This window comes from Brachyistius frenatus, unplaced genomic scaffold, assembly GCF_029030835.1.
Source record: "Brachyistius frenatus isolate BFR_SWC_R1_liver_20210118 unplaced genomic scaffold, ASM2903083v1 Contig_6, whole genome shotgun sequence".
NCBI lineage: Eukaryota > Metazoa > Chordata > Actinopteri > Embiotocidae > Brachyistius > Brachyistius frenatus.
The window spans coordinates 6,369,911-6,390,328 of record NW_027210605.1 but is presented as its reverse complement, the minus strand read 5'-3'; the positions used below and the strand labels follow the sequence as shown (position 1 = coordinate 6,390,328).

Sequence of the window (20,418 nt, the reverse complement as noted above, 5' to 3'; positions counted from 1 at the left end):
TAATTAAAGATTATAAATGTTTAATGTGAAAGTACCGTCAAAGTCTTTACATACTGGAGCCAACCGGATTTTATTATGCTGAGACGTAATGGGAAACATTGTTACATGGTGTGACTTCAACATGTGGTGGGAGAAAGACTTACGGAGAAGAGAAGAAAGGCATCCCTCCGACTCTTAGCCTCACAATCGAGAGCAGTGTTATGGTAAGCCGTCTGATTTGACTGCTGGCTTTGTGTTAGAAAAGTCAGTCATGTGTTTGGTTAGGAGCTAATTCCAAAACAAGAGCCTTGACTAATCCTTAAGATCAAGCTCTGTCTGTTGAGCTAACAAGCAGCAGGCATGCCGCATCACCTTTTCTGGTATTAGTCCAACATTTCGGGGAATCAGCTTCACATTAACAGCTGGTCTCTGCTGCTTGAGATGTCATACTGACAGTTCTTGTTCAGTGCTTTATTAAATACTTAACGTGTCCTTTTCTCAAGAGATCTACTCAGCTTGCATAGGTAGCATGTTTCACCTTCAATAACAATGTGTCATGAATGTTTTGCCACCAGATAACTTTATTTCATGGCATCAGTAAAGGCATTTTTAGCCTCGGTTCATGATTGTGAGAAAATCTGAGCTGATAAAAGCCTTTTTTTTGGAAAATGAAAAGACATTAGGCTTAAGCTGCACTCAAATTGGATCTATCCAATTTTGTCTCACAAAATACAACAGGTCAAATTAAATCCTATAAAAAGATACTAGATTTTGGCAGTTATTTGTTAAAATAAAACAGGCTGCATCAATCATAAATTACTGAGACAATTAAGAGCACTGTGCACATTTCCCTCTCTAATGAAATTTCACATCATAAACAGATGAACGATTTGAGATAAAAACAGAGTGACAGTCTGACACATAGTGCATCAGCGAGGGGAAGAGGAAAAGGCCATGTGAGAGAGAAGAGAGAGACACAGGAGGTGATAGTGAGTGGGAGGGAGAGAGAGAGACAGAAAGGGGGAGGAGAGGTGGGGGGAGGATTACTATGGCATCCCTCCCAGAGAGCAGTTGCGGAGCTAATGCTAACTTACCACATTCAGGGAGACACATGAACACACACAAACATGCACACACACACACACACACACACACACACACACACACACACACACACACACACACACACACACACACACACACACACACACACACACACACACCGACACCGACACCGACCTGGTCACACGCTTATAGATGGATCCAGTGCCACATTCAGTGCAAAGTTCTAGTCACTCAGGGCACATGCTCTGTTCTATTTACTCCACCTTACCAACGCTTGTACACAGTTTAAGTGCAAAGTGGCATTAGAATGGACATCAGCGATCGGAGTAAAAATGATACAGTGCTGTGATGATAATGGTAGGCTTGACTAGAGATAGATTAGGGTTGGGGCATTAATTCGTCCCCCTATTAAAGGATGAAGTGTGGGCAATCTTTAAAAGCGGAGTACAGTGTTGATATCTCACTTAAGCTAACAATAGTCTTGTCTAAATTGTGTCATTTGTGAAGCAAAACAAACTAGTTGACTTACTTCTTTACACTCTTGTAATTTTGAAATTCAACAGAGGTAATTCCCTCTTCTTAAAACTACAGGGAATCTCTAACGGCCCGAATATATTCACTTCTGGAATTATAATGCCAAGAGACCACAAAACTGCCTGTGCAAGGCCTCCGGTTTGAAGGCACTGTGTGGGACAGGGTGATAAACAACCTGTATATGACCAGCCAATGCACTATTTGATGCTACCCACTATCCTGTGAGACTGCAGCCTGGGAGCACTATGCTCCTCTCCTCTTGTGTCCATAAAGAGAGGGAAGCCAGGGGATTAGCTGTCCAAATGCAGCTTGAAAGAGTGGGTAATTAAAGTTCACAGTGCGAACACCATCTCCCTCCCGATCCCTGGGAATTCCAAACCTGAAAGGCCAGAGCTATATATCTCACTTGCAATTGCTTCAGTTGTATATTTTGCCATCCATTACTCTAAGTGGATGTTTGTGTGTACAGTATCTTGTCCATGTATTACATTTCTGTGTGAGTGCTGTTGCTCCCCATCTGCCTGTGTCAACATATGTCACTGTATGTGTCTGCCTATCACCCCCCCCCCTCTCCTGTCTCCCCCCCCCCTCACCTCCCACCCCCATCACTTTTTGTCTGTTTGAGTGAGCATGCAGAGTGATCCAGGGAGTTAATTACAGTGGGTGCCTGTCAGGCTGGAACAAAAACCCTGCACAGACAGCATAACTCGGGCGGCAGAAACCAGACTGGATCAACCCAGTCATCCCAGACTGGTCCAGTTTAGCTCAGCCCAGCCACACTCACAGGACTAGCAACACTAGAGCAACAGTTAGGACTGCAGTATGACGTTTGCCATAATAATGAGTACCACTCGAAACACTTGTTGATGTAACTTTGTTTTTTTTTTTTACAGAGCTTTTTCTGCTAGTCATTGTCAGCCTCTGACAACACTGTGCCACGTTTCTTAGTGTTCGCATGTATATAGTTGCGACCCCCAGTGGAACCATTAGCACAATGATAGTTTAACTATTTACAAATGGAGATCTTTGAGAGATCATCACAGATTGTTGCCAGCCTCATGTTAAAAACTGTCAATGTATGCTATGATGAGAGTATTCTCATGACATGACAAAAATGTGGCAATATTTACAAAAATGTGTTATTCTGTTTAGAATTGTTTAGCATACCGTAACGAACAACAATAAAGGGAGGAATTGGGGGTTTTCTGAAAGACCAGTTGGTCTTCGTCAGGAAAAGCAAAGACATACTATTGATGGGGCCTAAAATTAGTAGTGGCTAAATCAAATAGACTGCGGCTGAACTGACTAGACCCAATTGGAATCGATCCAACCAAACTGGCTTGTTCAACCAGGACACTGACAGTTGGCGAGTGTCCCTGTGGCTATATCCTCCCATCACAATCTTCATTACCTAACTGGCAACAGAGATTAAATTTCTATTGATTGTTTGAGCCCTAAACCACATAACACTAGCATTTACCATATAGCCTAATCAGAAATCAATAAATGTGAAGCATTTATAATCGAATTGTTATGATGGGATTACTATCAAAGGCTCTCCTCTGACAAAGTAAAGAAAGACGTTTGAATCAGGTTTTAATGTGAAGAACGCATTTTTATATGTAGAGCAGAAATTGTTTACAGATATGTTTTTAAACGGTTTGTTCTGTTTACGTGCGATTTTGCTGTTTTAGACCTGCTATAACTGAGGTGATGTGTATCTTCCATTTGGTCAGCGAGACATTATAGCAGTTAAGGTGCCTCTGCCACTGTACAAGACCAACACTATAGCTCAAACACAGAGTGAAACTGACTTGTTGTTAATAATAATAAGTGGTCATCTAAAAACAAATGCCCTGTGCAGTTAATTGGTTAAAGACCTCTATAGAGGTTAGTGAACTTGGCCTACTGACCTCTAGTTTTAATCTGTTGTGCAGGCCAGCTCTTTTCCAGCAATCTATTTTGTTAGTGTGAGCTGTTGTAGCTTACAGTAATCTAATCCTAGCCACCCGCCACCTTGGATTTTCAAATGCTGACATGCTTGCTCCTTTACTCCTTTACTCCAGGGAGACATACACTGCATGAACTGTCGGAAAGCTACAAAATATCCAACTACAGCGGGACTGGTGCGCTCCCGTTTGTTAACGGTGCTCTTAATCAACCCCATTAATCCAACTGTAGCTTCTTCAGACAAGAATGTAACCTGAACGTTATCTGTTTTATATCTGATGCTCATACACTTTTTTTTTTCTAAAACAGAGGTTTTATGGCTCACATGCTTTGCGCTCATGACTCCATCCTCTTACATTTACCAAATGTGCCTAGTAAGCTATATCCAGTCCATTTACACCAGTATTTTATGAGGCCACTGCATAACAACTAGATTACATGATTTTGCAGATATAACTTGATACATTGAAAATATCTTTTTTTTTTGTGTACCAACTTTGGACAAAAAAAAAGTATAATCAGTCTACAGTCCGATGTTACGATGAGATAACGATATCACAAACTACAAACCTCAAAAAGTTGAATCGAAATATCTCTGACACAGTCTCAACAAAAACGGAGCATCGTAACCTTCCATCATATTTTCTTTGTTTTGGTTTGATTTCAGAAAAATCTTACATCATGTGACAATGGAAATTGGTCTTTGATGAGGCTCAGATATAACACACAGAAAGAAAATATACGCATACGGTGAGAAACTGTGAAACAGTAAGGCCATTGTTTATGATTTTAATGACAGTTGTCCACCTGCTCTGCTGTACATAGTAATAACTAAGTGTATATATAGTGTAGAGTTGACATGTTTACAGTCTAAAGTATTCATCAGCATAACTGTGCCCAGAAGTCCATGATACACACACAGTATTACACAATTCAACAGTTATTTTGCATTTATATACACATATACAGTGTGCATGTTTAAATTGTATGAGAGAATTTTTTTATTTGACATTACTGCGGGCTTAGAGAGTGTTTATTTGACGAGTAGAAATGCAAATCAATCTGAACTAACAGGCCATCCACCACTGTGCTTGTGTCATGTCCTGCTGCCTTTCTCTCCCTCGTTTTCTGTCTATTTGTTTCACTGTTGAGATTGTTCTGTCACTTGTTCTCCTGTGGTGACTGTGCCTTTTGGTTTTTCAAATCTCCTTTTGTAAGTTGCTGTTTTACCAGCGCACAACTAATGTACTATAGTATCCAGTTTCAGATGATTGCTGCCATTTCCATGAGTTCACTTGCATTGTTCACATAAATCAGTTTGATTAAAGCTTACGAATAGCAATGATTGTATTTAAGTGTACATATCGGTCTTTGGAAAAACAGCAGTGGCTTATTAATGATACACTTGGAGAGATGTTTTTTGTTTTAGCTGCACCTCTGTCTGTGTGAATATCAGTGTGTAAAAGGGGTTTGCAGTGGGGAATAGGTTTGTGTCATTCAGTCTAGACACAGTCTCACTAACTGAACTCTGTGTGACCTTTGCGGACCCCAAGGCTGACTGATGCGACATTAGGAGGAAGACCCAGTAGACGGCAGACGGAGACACACTGTCAGGCTCTCTGTCTCACACTGTGCCAGACAGTGAGGTAGATGGGATGCTCAAAACGAGGAGTGAGACAGAGGACAGAGGCAGTACTAGCTGGCAAAATAAAGCACATCGGAAAGGAGACCCATTTAGTTATGGGGAGGCTGGTAGAGACAGGCAGCGCTGAGATCTAAGCATGTTTAGACACACCTGCACACAATCAAGTACACACATCTGCATATGAATGCACACACCCAATGACAGTAGGTAGTTGTTAAAGGAATGAAGGTATGAGGGCAGGCCTAGACAGGGCAAATTATTCTTACCCTTAATAGTGCAAAGAGGAGCAGCCTTTTGTTGATGACACTTCAATGTTGGGGGGGGGGGGGGTCCACCATTATTTCCAGAAAAGGATACTCAACCAGTACAGACCCTGACAGCAAAAGATGTCGGAAAAAATTAAACACAGACAGATAGGAAGAGAAGCAGAGGCTCCGAGCATAGTTAGAAAAGTATATATATATATAGATGCAGTGGCATAACATAACATGAAAATCTGTTTATTTGCATCCAAATATCTGCAGCACACCACCTCCCTGTGAGGGGCTTTGTGTAAAGCAAAAAGCTCAACATCAATGGAATCGATCAGTGGAAAACGGGTGTTATGATGGCGTCTATTTATAGTGAGATCTGTTTGTGACACAACAATGGCTGCCATCCGACTCCCTCACAGTTGTTAAATCAGACTTTTGTTTTATCTTTATATAATTTACTTTTACTTAAATGTGTGTAGGTTACATACAAACCCATGGCAATGAACTTTTTAACTGTGTTTTCTTTAAAAACTTTATTAGTTCCCTTCAATAGCAGGTCACAAGGTTGACAAAGGTCAAAAGACCACAGACCTGAAAAGCTTTGTTATTTGTCCACATGGATATAGAGCACACAACAGTTGCTCGTGACATGCCTAAAAATACACACTGACAAATGCTTTGATCGCCCGTATAATGTTTAATTCCTATTGGCATATTGTTATTAGATTATATGCATTTAATGCATATGAAATATGATCCCCTGTTGACTGGAAATTTAAAGATGCATTGTTTGTGAGAATACAGTTCAAGTTATTGATGATGGCACAATGAGTTTAAGAAAACAGAAGAATGCATAAAAATGAAAGAAAAAAAATAGAGGAAACGTGATAGTAAACATGCATTATTTTTTCCTCTACAAAAGAGAACACCTTCACTCCAAGACACACAGGAATCTTAGGTCCTATTAATAAGCTGTGCACCAATGTTTCACAAAGGGATTAGTCAGTGGCTGTCTCTGTTCCCATGGGATACTGCTTCTGCCAGTGAATTGAATTTCTGCTGCGTCCATTCTGTCCGCCATGCTGGGGATGTGTGGCAGATGCAGTAGAAATGTGTTTTATAAAGCTAAGGCTTGGGTGTTGTCTAAGCATTGCTGCAACTCTACGTTGCTAGTACCATCTAGTGGCAGTAGGTGTTATTGCAGAGTGTGAGGTAGGCTCATGATGTTTTGGGTCCTTGAACAGAGTTGGGTGGCAGAAGTCTTGGAAATAAATGTTTGCAATTTTGGAGTTACCAGCCAAATAGGGAAGTAAATGTAGACATTCATGCCATGTAACAATGTATGCATCTCTCACCTCAGGACCGCAAGCTGACCAAGGCGGAGCAGCAACGCTTCAAGGAGGAGGCAGAGATGCTAAAGGGGCTTCAGCACCCCAACATTGTCCGCTTCTATGATTCCTGGGAGTCTGTGCTCCGTGGCAAGAAGTGCATTGTGCTGGTCACTGAACTCATGACATCAGGAACACTCAAAACGTTAGTATCACCTCCCTACTTGTTTTTTTTTACTCAATGACAGCACACTATTATTGTGTTTAATTTTGTCTTTTTTTCTCTAATGTTTTGTCTATCAGTGGTTGGTTACAGTATTCATTTGAGTTTGACAGAATTTGTTCTCTCTGCACAGTTACCTGAAGCGGTTTAAGGTGATGAAACCGAAGGTCCTAAGGAGTTGGTGTCGTCAAATTCTGAAAGGCCTTCACTTCCTTCACACCAGGACTCCGCCAATTGTCCACCGAGACCTCAAGTGTGACAACATCTTCATAACAGGCCCCACAGGATCAGTGAAGATAGGTGACCTGGGACTGGCCACTCTTATGAGGACCTCCTTTGCCAAGAGCGTTATAGGTAGGCTTACCAGCTACTTGTGAGAACAATACCAACCATGTAGTTCCAGTTCAAACTGGGTACACTGGGTCAGGGCCTATAAATATACTTTTCTTTGGATTCAGCACTGTTCACATTTTTACAGAAGCCTCGGCTACCTGCAGCAGGAGTTTAGATTATTATTGACAGTCCGTCTAAAATCCATGCAGGGAGCACTTAGTGTAAAAAGAGAGCACTGATGGGATGTTGGCTTTCTTAGCCAACTTAAGTACTGTGAGTACCATTTAACTCAATAAAGTTTAACTCAGGAAGCAAGAGTAATCGCCAAGAAGATGGTTATCAAGGTTTCAAATGAATTTGAATTTTCCTGCTGAGATGCATGCTCTGTGGACAATGCTATATCACAGTAAATACAGATTGTAAACAGTGATAGTATTTAGTTGTTACAGACTAGAAACCACTGTTTGACTTTAACAGGAACCCCGGAGTTCATGGCTCCAGAGATGTATGAGGAGCACTATGATGAGTCTGTGGATGTGTATGCCTTTGGGATGTGTATGCTGGAGATGGCTACTTCAGAATATCCCTACTCTGAGTGCCAAAATGCTGCTCAGATCTATCGGAAAGTCACAAGCGTGAGTCTCTTTTGATTGCATTACTCTCATATAAACTCAGCACATTTGTGGAGCAAACACATAAAGATGTAATGCACTGTTATTTGATTCAAATAACTCAAGTGTCCTATCGGGCTCCATTGTGAAAATCGATTTTATTATTCAATGGAATATCCAAGAACCTAAATCTATAATTTCCTGTTAAATACAATCAATTTCCTATTTCTTTGTCTGCAGGGTATAAAGCCAGCTAGCTTTGATAAAGTGAATGACCCAGAGATCAAAGAGATCATCGAATGCTGCATTCGACAGAACAAAAGCCAGAGGTAAGCAGGCTTTACTTTCACAACACATCAGAATTACTGATCAGCCGATCTTTAAACATCCTGGCATCCGTTTCACCATCTTCTGCTCTTCTCTTTACAGACTCTCCATCCGAGACCTCCTGAACCATGCATTCTTTGGGGAGGACACAGGGGTCCGGGTGGAGCTGGCAGAGGAGGACAATGGCACCCAGGACTGTCTAGCGCTCCGAATTTGGGTTGAAGAGCCCAAGAAGCTGAAGGGGAAGCACAAAGACAATGAGGCCATCGAGTTCAGCTATGACCTGGAGAATGATAGCGCTGAGGAAGTGGCTTCAGAGATGGTAAGGCGAAGAAATAATTTATGACTGATGAGTGGAAAGATGGTTCACAGGTGTCAAATATGCTAAAGGTCAGACTGGGAAAAGGCTTTGATGCTTCAAAGCTTGAATGAAGGTCAGGTGGGAAAATCCTCTAGCTCATTTCTTAAACACTTTGGAATACCTCCTTCTGACCTAGATTCCCTAAACCTACATCCACCCATTAATTAATTACTCTCTCCTGGTCTCTCTCTTCCCCTCTCTCCTCCCCTCTCTCCCCCTCATCACAGGTGAAGTCAGGGTTCTTTCATGAGAGTGATGCCAAGGTGGTGGGAAAATCCATCCGGGACCGAGTAAATCTGATCAAAAAGTCAAGGGAGCGTCGACAGCAGCAGCAGCTCCTTCAGCAGCAAGGCTTTGAAGAACGAAGAGACTCCACTCTCACCTCCTACACCTTTTCTCATCCGTCTTTCCCATCCTCACTGGGGCAAGGGGCAGCTGCACCGACAGGAGACGGAGGAGGAGGAGGAGGAGGAGTGGTGCAGGACTCTGAGGAGCTGACTGAAGTGGACCAGCATGTCAAGCAGCAACATATTATCAGTGGAACAACCCTTAGTCTGCCAGGTAGAGTATGCACCCTCATGTCAGGGTTTTATATGCTTGGAGTTTATCAAAAACTTTATGAAACAACTAAAAAAATATATATTTTTACATTATGGCTTTTTATTTTTTTATATATTTTTTTTTTATTGTCTTTGACTCAGAAGGTGAGAGCATTGGGTCTGCCAGCTGTGAATCTTATGCAAGTGAGAGCCAGGCATACTCTCAGCACGGGGAATCATACACCCACTCCCAGACTACTCTGCCCCCTATGGCATCTGTGAGTTTCCTCAGTGATAGATTAAAGCAAACTGATTAAGTAATTATTGTTTGAAGTCATTAAATTGATAATCACATTGTTATTCATTATTTTCTTGTACTACAGAGCACTAGTGCATTGGCTCATCCTCAATTGCTCCCCATTGCTGAGAGTGGTAGTGTTCCAAATGTGCCTCTTGGTCAGAGTGTTAGTTTGTCCAGCATGACCATTGGTCAAAGTGGAGGGGGACCCGTCGGTCAAACATTTCTTCAACCCACCACCATGGTTCCACAGGTATCATCAAGTGTACCTCAGCAGTATTTTCAGGTAAAATAATACTTGTGTTAACCTAAAAGACATATTTACACCGGGGTTGCAACATTTAACATTATTCTTAATGAAAGTAAAGCTATGGTTTCACTGCTCTGTCATATTCTGGTTCTTTTCCCTCAAATAACTATTTATGCAACCACAAATCATCCTCATAATCCTCTGAGAGTGGCCATCTGGTTGTACTCTGTACAAGGTTTTCCACAGTAAGCTGGTTAGCAGAGGTGGTGGGCTGATAAAACTTCCTATTTTCTCTCATTAAATACTGTAAACAGCAGCTTGGTGAAATTGGGCGTCTGCTAATTTTACCTGAAGTTTAATATTTCACTTCACTGTAGTGTTTTCACTTTTTCTGACTTAAACTAGCACGGTCTATATTTTTAGGCAGTCCACGTCTGCTATGAAACACTGTGGAAAACCCTGTAGTTAAAAATTTAATGTTTTGATAATTTTTGCATCTTACCAAAGCTTATTCTTAACCTAATTTTCTGCTACTTTCTTTCCCCCTTCTGGCAACACCAATCATCATTCTGTCATTATCACTGAGTAGTCCCAGACTTTCCCATCAGATGCATTTCAAACTGCCACTCCCCATGGATCAATGGCACCCTCACAGTCATACATACCCCCTGTTTCCCCGCAAGCACCCATTAATGTTCTCACTACATCCATGCCGGTCAGTGATCCTGCTGGACTAACAGGGCCCATTGTGGCCCAACACACTGCCACTCCCATGCAGCTCACGGACATCATTCCCCAAGCTGCACCCCAGCAAACACAGCCTGTCATGATCCCGCAGCAGACTATTGTCCCACAACAACAGATAGGCATGGATCCCCAGACCTCCACCCTTCAGCAGCAGCCGCGACAGCAAATGGAGGCCCAGGCCACTCTGCTCGAACAACAACAACAACAAGTTAGTGCCACTCAGCCGCCAACAGAACAGCATCAACAGAGCCTTTCAGCTACAGCTATCCAGAAACAACAAAATGAGCCTCAGCAGCAGATCCATGTACAGCAGCCTGTCCCACATGTCCAGCCAACTTCTCAGCAGCACGTGCTGACTACGCAAACAGGTATGGAACAGCGAGCTATGGCAGTACCACAGCCAGGGGAGCAACCTCAGACATATAAACAGCAACCAACCGGCGATCCTTGTGAGCAGACTGTGATACAATCACAACAGTTGCAACCACAGCTTCAGCAACAGCAAACTCTGTTACAACAACAGCAGCAGCAGCAACAACAGGCTTTACTGCTTGAGCAACATCAGCTGTATGTCCAGCAACAACATGAGCTAGAGCAACAAAAAGCCCTGCTTCAACAGCAGCAACAGCAAACACAGCTACAACAGCAGCAAGCCGTTCAACACAAGCAACTGATGGAGCAACAACAGCACCAAGCTCTTATTCAACAGAAACAAGATCAACAACAGCAAGGTCTTGTACAACAAGAGCAACTTCAACAAGCACTTTTACAACATCAGTTTGAGAAACAACAGCTTCCTTCACAGCAACAGCAGCAGAGCCAGTTATATCAACAGATTGGACAGCACCAAGCTGGAACCCAAAAAGAACCAGAGATGAAACAGCAAAGTGGGCTACAGCAGCAACAAATTGTATTGCAGCAGCAACCCCAGCAGACACAACAGCAAAAGGAACAATTGCATCAGCAAGCCTTCATCCAGCAACAGCAACAAGCGCTAATACAACAGCATTTGCAACAGCAGTTAATTTTACAGCAGCAGCATCAGCTACAACAGACCGCTCAGCTACAGCAACAAGAGCAGCAACAAGTACAACTCAAGCAGCAGATAGAGCAGCAGCAGCAAGCTCTGTTGCAACAACAGTTGGAGCAACAGCGTCAGCAACAAGTTCTATTACAACAGCAAGCAGAGAGATTACAGCAACAGGCTCTGTTAAAGCAACAGATTCAAGAGCAGCAGCAACAAGCAGCCACCATTCAACTTCAGCAAACTGAAAAACAAGAGGCGGTGCCTATTCCACAAAGCAACAGTGAGCAGCAGATTCAGCAGCAACCAACTGATATGCAGCACATGTGTATCCCATCACCAAACACCACTCAATTTACACATCATGGCGTTCAGCAGCCGGGGATCGAGCAGCAGCAGCAAGTCACACTGATCCAGCAGCAGCAAGCATTTGTTGCCCAGCCGCTGCACCACAATACTGTAATGGAACCTCATCTTCCAATTGGAGCTCAAGTCGGTACTGAGGCGATTCAGCACCAAACTCATATTATCCCTCAGGCCCAGGTCCCTATGACCATTCAGACTACACAAATGCCTATCCAGATGACTGCTGTTGTCGCTGCTCAAATCCTTACTCAGCAAGGACAAAGTGAGGTTCGTGCCCCGAACCAGGGCCAGATTCCAGTCCAGTTTGTTGCCCAGTCTGCAGCCCAAGCACCTCAGGCTATGACTGAGGCCCAGGTAACTCCTCCAGTGCCAGTAGTCCAGGCACCGACGCAAGCCATCCAGACCCAGCAAGTTCCTCTGCAGACTAGTTATCCTGGACCTGTCACTCAAACACAGGTAACTGCTCAGCCATTCATCCAGACTCAGTCTCTGCACACAGCTATTACTCAGCCCCAGCCACTACATGGCCAGATCCCAAATGTTGACAGTCAGATGATGGGTCAACAAAGCCAAGCCACTGTCCAGCCTCCAGCTGCACTTGCTTCAATTCCAAGTCAGATCCAACATGAGCTACAAAATGCTCAAATGCCAGGGCTCCTGCAGCCCCATGTCCATCAAAAATCTCAAGGCCAGCCTCCTATCCAACTGCATGCGCAGCCGGCCACAAGCCTTTTGACAGCTCAGTATGTCCCTCAGCCTACCCACCAAACCATGCCACCCGTACAGCAGGATGTAACTCATATGACACAACAGCAGGAGCAACAGCAGACAGTACTTCAATATCAGCAGATGATTCTGCCTCCTGGTTCAGCTGGAAGTGTTGGAACTAAAACGGATGGTCTCAGTTCGGTAGTTGACTCTACGAACTTCATTGCCACTCCTCATCTTGTGCAGGCTGGAAAAGCCTATGTTCCATGTCAAACAACACTACATCCATTTGCTCAGGCCCAGCAGCAGCCCCTCGGAAACACTGCTGACCCTTCAGTCATTCAACCCGTCTCCCAGCCTGCTGTGCCTCAGTCTGCTGAGCAATACCAGCAACAACTAAAGAAGCTTTCTCAAGTGCAGCAACAGCAAGCCCTCCCTCACACACAGGCCCAGTTACCGGCACAGTCCATCCCTGCTCCCATTCAACAAACACTTCCTCTGAAGCAGGCTTTGATACCCCTTGAAGAGAGTCAGCTTCCTCCACAGTGTCCACCTACTTCACATCTGGTGACCCAGCCTCCTGTACAGTTAGGCCCCAGTAATGTTGCTGAACCTCAGTCCCAGAGCAGGAACCTGCCCCTCTATAGTCACCCAGTGGCAGGTGCCCCTCCATCTCCACAGCACCTGGCCAAGCAGATGCTGCCAGCTCACACACACACACAAACCAGCAATCAGGCCCAAGCACACTCCCAAACACACTCCCAAACACAGACACTCACTCAGACACACACTCAGACACAGATGCATTCTCACACTCAGACACACACTGAGACACTCATTTCTGAACAGCTTGTTCTGCCCCATGCTGTCTTTCCTGCACAACAAATGCCCCTCAGCCCTTCGCATACCTCATGTCCCCCAACTTCACTACCATCTCTCCCATCCCTACCATCCCTCCATCCTGCCGCTGCCCTCGCTCCAGAGCTGCCTACATCTCCGCCAGCGTCCCAGGTAAACTTGCCTGGGCAGGCCGACTTTATACCCACCTTCCCTCCACCTGTCGCTGCTCTACAATCGCTTGATTCTAATGCCCCCAAACTGCCCCAAGCTTCGCTGCAAGACTGTGACCTTTCCCTGCTGGGCATTGCTCAGGTACAGGATGAAAGTTTGCTGTATTACTAAAGAAATAATTTTACTTTGCTGACATACTGGCAAAATGAATGAGAATATTACTATCTTAATATTTAAGAGCTTTTACTGCACCTTTTTTATTCAGGCTAACCAATTTTTGTCTTTCAAAAACAAGTTTATTCATAGAAAAGCACATTTGTTCGTGAATGTAATATTATCCATAATTGCATCTGATGTTGCTAATGTTTTTTTCTCTGTGCCTGTCACTACAGGATGGTCCATATTTCTCAAGTGTAGAACATCATTCTGTATCAGGGTATGTCTGATATCTTTACCATCTGATCTCCATTTACAAGTAATTACTGATAAAAGTCTTCTTACTGGGAGAATATTAAAGCCTGAATCTCCCTTAATATATTCACTGTTTACACTACATTTGTGGTTATTAGATAATGTTTTTATTTTCAGTCACTTTGACACTTGGTTATTTATAAGACCGTATGTAATATCTATACTATTGGCCTCAGGTCTGTTCCAGCTAATGGCGACGACACCCTGCAGCTGTTGGTGAATGGGAAAATAGAGAAATTAAAGGGTCAGCGAAGAGCTTCCTGTCAGAGGCCTGAAAAGGTTTTGCATCAGTTTCAACTGAGCATGCTACAGGTGAAAAAAAGGGCAACACATGACAAACTGAATTACTAAATTAGTTTACAGTATGTTTATATCAGGAGATACCAACAGACTATGAAAAGAACAAGTATATCATGATAATTTGTATTGTACTCCATAGGTGTCTGGCAGCGGGGACAACATGGTGGAATGTCAGCTGGAGACCCACAGCAACAAGATGGTGACATTTAAATTTGACATTGACGGGGATGCACCTGAGGACATAGCAGATTACATGGTAGACCGCTCATGTTTTTCAATAGTCTGCACTGATGCTGGAAAATATCATTGCATATTTTTGATCATTAATATTTGGTTTCACTTTGTTTGTAGGTGGAGGAGGATTTTGTCCTTGATGTGGAGAAAGAAACATTTGTTGAGGAGCTTAGAGCAATAGTTAAGAAAGCCCACGAAATTCTTCAGACACATTCACAGGTATGTTAATTTGCACCTTCTCTCCTCTTTTATTTTACTGTTTTGACTGAACAATGAGGAATTTTGAATCTATATTTTTCTATTAGACTGGATCAACCGACCAGTTACATGTGAGCACGCCTACCAGCTCAAGTGAGTTAATGGATATATATTTTCTTCACAACAACTTACTGTTCATGCTATAACTTGCCTTGTTATAACAGGTAACCTGTCTTTATGGTTTCTCAGTGGACTCAGTGCCGCATTCCTCCCCAGTGGGGCGCTGGCGCTTCTTTATCAACCAGACCATCCGCCATAGAGACTCCCTTTCCAGCCAGGGAGCAACAGCATCATCACCCACTGCGGAGGCACAGATTCTCCAATCTCCCAAAAGAGAGAAAGGTGAGCTCTACTCAGGTCAGTTTTAATGCTGGGGCTTATTAACATGGCATAACAAAAACTAACTCTGTGTTCCTCTCTGCGGCTGTAGAAAGTGAAGAATCCCAGAGTCTGGAGTCCTTGACTGGAATGGCCTCTCCCCCCTGCCCCACCTTTTCTGGCACCTCCCCCCCAATTTCAGTTACCTCCATGGCCCCCTCAGCCCCTGTTCCTTACACCACTGTGTCTAAAACCATCTCTGGACCAGCCTCTGTCCCTGTCGCTGCCTCAGGAGGTTTTGAATTGCTAGTCCTTGCTTCAGCTTCTGCTGACCAAATTCCCAGTGCTCCTTCAACCATTGCAATACCTGCTGCTGCTAACCTCCCCAACTTGTCCACTGCTCCTACTGTTATGTCTCCCGCACCCACCACCATTCTTCCCGATAACCTTACCTTAACCAGTGTTTGCTCCACTGTAGGTCAAAGTATAGGGGATACAATGACCACTGCTCCAAGGCCATGTGTGTCTGCAGTGGACCCGTCTTTTCACTCCTCTCCTCCTGCTGTAGTGATGCCATCTGCAGTAAGCCAACTTGGCATAGAGCAGCAGCAGGCTTTCAAGCAGGTGGCCAAACCAGCCCTACAACAACAACCACAGCTACAGCCTGCTTTACAGCAGCAGGTACCGGCAGTGCAACAACAACTGCAAGCAAGGCTGTTTGAACAGCAGATACCGCAGCCAACACCACAACAACAGCAACCACAAAATCAAGTCTACCAAGAACAAGTTCCGCTGCAGCAGGAACAAGCACTGCAACAGTCTCTCCAGCAGTTACAGCAACAGCAACTAATGCAAACACAAATACCACTTCAGCAGCTGAATGAGGTGCAGGCGCTACCTCGGTCAGGTCATGCAGAGTTGCTACAACAGTCTGTGCCTCTGCATCAGTTTCTGCCACCTTTGCCCCTACAGCACACCCAACAACCCCTTGTTCAACAGCAAACATCACAGTATGCCCCACAGCTGCTGCAGCAGCCTCAGTTGCAGCAGTTACCACAGCAGGTAATGGCACATCAAGTTGCCGTAGTGCCCCAACAGCAGGCTCAGATAGATCACCAACAACAGCAACAGTTAAACCTACAACAGACAATACACTTACAGCAACAGCAAATGGTGCAACAGCAGCTACAGCAGCAGCAACACCAGCTGTTTATGGGTGCTGTGGCTTTAAAACCAGATCAAAGCCAAATGCTGCCCGTCTCAATTAGTCAAAAGTTTATTCAACAGCAGACCCAGCTAAATGTTAGCCCTGTACCACAACAGCAGATTCTACAACAAACCCAAGTGCCTGCTGAGCTGGTACAACAACAACATGCACAGTCACAGAAACAGCTGCAACACATTGAGCAGCAACAGGAGATGGTTAATGCCATGGACACACCCCAGAAACAGCAGCAGTTTCCACTGCAGAAGCAGTCCTCTTCACAGATGTCAGAGTCAGAGGTGTCCACAGGAGAGATGAGTGTCACAGAGGACGTAGGCAGCTATTCTGCCCTCTTTCAACCATCTTCTGACTCTTCTCTGCTGCCTCTCCAACTGAGCAATGCTGAAACCCCTTTACCCACTCTCTCCCACACAATGACACCATCCCCTGCTCAGCCATCTTCTGTGGCTGAGTCAGACAGTGAAGGCCCTCCAAAAATAGAATTTGTAGACAACCGCATAAAGACTTTGGATGAAAAGTTGAGAAACTTGTTGTATCAGGAGTACAGCGGTGGGGCGGCACTGGCCGGGGGAGCTGGCCTTACATCAGCTGCCTCTACATCAGCAGGAGGTGATGAGTCATCTGAGCCACAGTCACTCCATCACTTATCTTTCCCTCCACCTGCCTCCTCCTCAGATACTTCCCCCCACTCCTCGTCCTCCAGTACCTCCTCCACAACCTCCCGTTCCTCCTCTACCTCTCCTGACCCAGAGAGGGATGGAAGTGAAGAGGAAGCTTCCTCAGAAGTACCCAACTCCATGGAGTTGGGCCCAGTGGAGCAGCAGCCTTGCCCATCTCTCCCCTCCACCTCGTCCACCCTGCCTACCTCTCTAATGCCTCCCAATCAGGATGACTCTGCTGGGCCCCAATGCCCACCTGTACCAGGAGAACCAACCATTCTTGTGAGTGATTACCACAGATTAGATTTTGATTAAATTCTCTCTCAGTTTTGTCTTTCAGTGTACTGAATTTTCTTTATGTCACTGTTTATATTTCAGTGTGTAAATGTGCCTCCGCTCTGTTTGTTTTTTTCAGCTGTCTGTGATTATTTGTAATATTTAAATGTTTGAGTTTCTCTCCGTTTTGAATGTCTCAACCCCATGCAGCCACTCTTAACTGTCTTAACTGTTCTAGGCTGTACCCCCACACTCTGACACCAGTGCCTCTGGAGACGCATCATGGCCCCCCAATCATCACCCGATCCCCCTCCGGCATGGACAGCAGCAGCACAATGCAGGAGGTGGATATTTTGGCCTAAACCTGACATGTCCTAGTATCAGAAATCCTGTTAGCAAGAAATCCTGGACTCGAAAATTCAAAAACTGGGCATGCAAACTGCGCCACTCCGCCAGCTTGTTCAAGAAGCCCAGAGTCCAGCAAGGTAGCGTCCTCTTAGGGAGCGAGCAAGCGCGTGAAAGAGAGAGAGAATGGGATGTGGGGGCATGAACCTAAATCTAATATCTAGTACTAATTTTAACATAGTAAAATAACTGTCTTAACCATCAATAATTAATCAAAGTTAATGTTAATGGATGTTAATGTTTACTGCTAAATAATTCTGTTGTTGTATATTGTTTTTTGACTTTAGTCCCCATGTAATGTCAGTGCTGACATCACTGCATACATTATTGTTGTTGTTTTTTCTGAAATTCCGTTTTACTAAATTTTATTTTCTTGCCAGTCTTTCTTTTTGCATGAGTTACTCACTGAGGGGTGAGAACAGTGAAGAGTAGAGGAGGGTGGGAGGATTGGCCCAGTGTAAGAGGAGGTTGGCATCAGAAATCTGATGCCCTCCCGGTGCAGATGAGCTCTGGATTAAAGCCCAGCTGTGCCTGTGCCTGTGCCCAGGACATTTCCCTTCATATGACACCCCACTTCATTGCCTCAAGTCCACAGTCACTGCCAGCAGCAACCATCTCACCTCCTCACCTCCACCTGCTGGATCAGTGTAGACAGCGCCATGCAACTCGCATCACTACACAGATAAGATAGACGCTAAGTTGCGATGCAGATATTATGTAATCAGTTGTCATACAGAATATGTGTACACGTTTTCTGTCTGAGCTTGTACAGTATAGCATTATACTATATGATTTGGTTTTATTGGATGCACCCATGCATTACCATTATATGCAGTATATTATGAAATATTGAGATTCTGACAAAAGTCATGATATTTTGGTGATACATTGTGCAAATTATGGGCAGTTAAGTTACTCTCAGGTTCTGTTTCAGGCTTCTCATCTGATTTTCCAGCCTTCTTGCATGTAGCTGTGTTTATGTGTAATATGTGTAGCGATAGCTTAGCTGCTCTGCTACAAGATCACATGCATGAGCATGGATGTTATGTTCCACTTGAGTGACTAATAATGGACCATTATCTGTAAGTAACATCCATATGAGGCTGCATATTTTTCTATGCAATTTTTTATGTTATATTTATCTAAAATAATGCTGTGATTATCCATGTACACGCTTTGCTAATGTAGCAATCCCAAATATCAAATGCACTGGCCAATATCACTGTGGGTCTGGGAACAGATCTCAAATGTGATATTGGGCTTTGTAGTCTGGTATATGAGTGGATCAATGGTGAGTGAGTGAGAATGAGAGAGATGATGTGTGGGTGGGTGGGGTGCACTGTATTCAACTACCATTTCACAACATGCTTTTTTCTTTTATTTAATGATTTACTACAATTTAGTTTTTCATGAAGCAAGCATTTACCATTCATCCCCACAACCACACGCCCAATACATTTTTCTTTTAAGCACTTAACATCCACAAAAATGTATTTTTCAGTCTATTGTTTATGATTAAGGCAATTACTTTCACAGAACATATGTTTACACATTTTATAGACCTGCATGCAAGCAATGCAAGTCTCAAAGTTGACAGTTGTGTTAGTGGTGGGTGATTTTTAACAGTTTCTTTGTGTTCGTGCCCCATGTTTGTCTGTGTGCACCTGTATGTCTCACTGTCATGTAAATTTTTCTCTGTTTTTTTTACGTGTCTATCTCATTATTTATGTGCTCTTTATACACGTGTGTCTGTGTTCTTGTCTCTGTGTCCTCGTCACCCCTTTTTGTTTTTCATCCCTATCTCTTTATCAGATGGACGTTCAAGCAGTCAGGCACTTAGAGATGAGAAAGATGTGGCACCATTTAATCCCCCTCATTCACGCAAAGGACGATTTCACGTAAGAGTAATTGTACTGATTTGACCTTTCACACTTATTAATCTGATCAACTAAGGCAGTCTGAACAAGCAGTGAGTGTCTCTAACCTCTTCTGCCATCAGGTGACTCCAGTGCCCCTGACCTCTCTCCCAAAGGATGTTCCAACCGGCCACAGTAGCACTCACAGGAAAGTCGGTCGCTTCTCGGTAACCCAGACTGAGATGAAGAAAGAGGGCAGGCAGACTGACAGCTCCCCGGTGTCTCCTGATGTGGAGAGGGAGAGGAGGAAATCTCGGGCAAAAGAAGGGGATAAAGAAGAAAGTAAGAGGACCCCATCAATGGCCCACCTACCCCGAGGTCCTGGGCACGGCCACTCACCCCTGGACAGCAGTGATGATGATGAGGAGAGTGAGCTAGATGATGAAGACCTGAGAAAGGAACTGCACAAGCTGAGAGAGAAGTAAGTCAGTAGGGAGAAAGATTTAACTAAATTATTTCACAAGATGTGTCTCCCTATTAATTGATTTTTTTTAAACTTATGTCTCCATTTATTTATTGTATTTTTTCTTGCCTATATTATATAACAAATCCTTTCCTCTGTAGGCACATCAAAGAGGTGGTTTCCCTTCAGGCCGAGCAGAACAGAGAGCTTCAGGAACTGTACAGACAGCTTCGTTCCCTCAAAGACCAAAGGCAGAGTCTGCCTGTCTCGCTGTATCGAGCACCTCCTCTTCCCACAGCTCCTGTCCTCTCTCCTCGCCGGCCCAGGCCAGCCAAACCCAAGCTTCGTCCCCGGCCTCACTCTCACATGGATAACAATGGAGTTACACACTCTGGTAAAG

The 20,418-nt window shown here is 44.0% G+C and overlaps 1 protein-coding gene across 8 annotated transcripts in view; it reads left to right on the top strand.

Annotated features, from left to right (window-relative positions):
• The window catches only part of wnk3 (WNK lysine deficient protein kinase 3), a 32,758-nt gene that overhangs the window by 8,593 nt on the left and 3,747 nt on the right, over positions 1 to 20,418 (top strand). The window contains exons 3-22 of one of the 8 annotated variants that reach the window (XM_069688836.1): positions 6,788 to 6,960; positions 7,112 to 7,332; positions 7,789 to 7,946; positions 8,163 to 8,251; positions 8,352 to 8,571; positions 8,838 to 9,171; positions 9,315 to 9,427; positions 9,533 to 9,733; positions 10,287 to 13,694; positions 13,946 to 13,989; positions 14,201 to 14,336; positions 14,464 to 14,580; positions 14,676 to 14,777; positions 14,864 to 14,909; positions 15,006 to 15,158; positions 15,247 to 17,300; positions 17,533 to 17,779; positions 19,512 to 19,597; positions 19,699 to 20,036; positions 20,180 to 20,412. In XM_069688836.1, coding sequence (XP_069544937.1) covers positions 6,788 to 6,960; positions 7,112 to 7,332; positions 7,789 to 7,946; positions 8,163 to 8,251; positions 8,352 to 8,571; positions 8,838 to 9,171; positions 9,315 to 9,427; positions 9,533 to 9,733; positions 10,287 to 13,694; positions 13,946 to 13,989; positions 14,201 to 14,336; positions 14,464 to 14,580; positions 14,676 to 14,777; positions 14,864 to 14,909; positions 15,006 to 15,158; positions 15,247 to 17,300; positions 17,533 to 17,779; positions 19,512 to 19,597; positions 19,699 to 20,036; positions 20,180 to 20,412 — 8,473 coding nt within the window. Of the gene's footprint in view, positions 1 to 6,787; positions 6,961 to 7,111; positions 7,333 to 7,788; positions 7,947 to 8,162; positions 8,252 to 8,351; positions 8,572 to 8,837; positions 9,172 to 9,311; positions 9,428 to 9,532; positions 9,734 to 10,286; positions 13,695 to 13,945; positions 13,990 to 14,200; positions 14,337 to 14,463; positions 14,581 to 14,675; positions 14,778 to 14,863; positions 14,910 to 15,005; positions 15,159 to 15,246; positions 17,301 to 17,532; positions 17,780 to 19,511; positions 19,598 to 19,698; positions 20,037 to 20,179; positions 20,413 to 20,418 lie in introns of those variants that run through there. The other 7 variants (XM_069688844.1, XM_069688848.1, XM_069688841.1 and 4 more) reach the window with 7 other exon arrangements.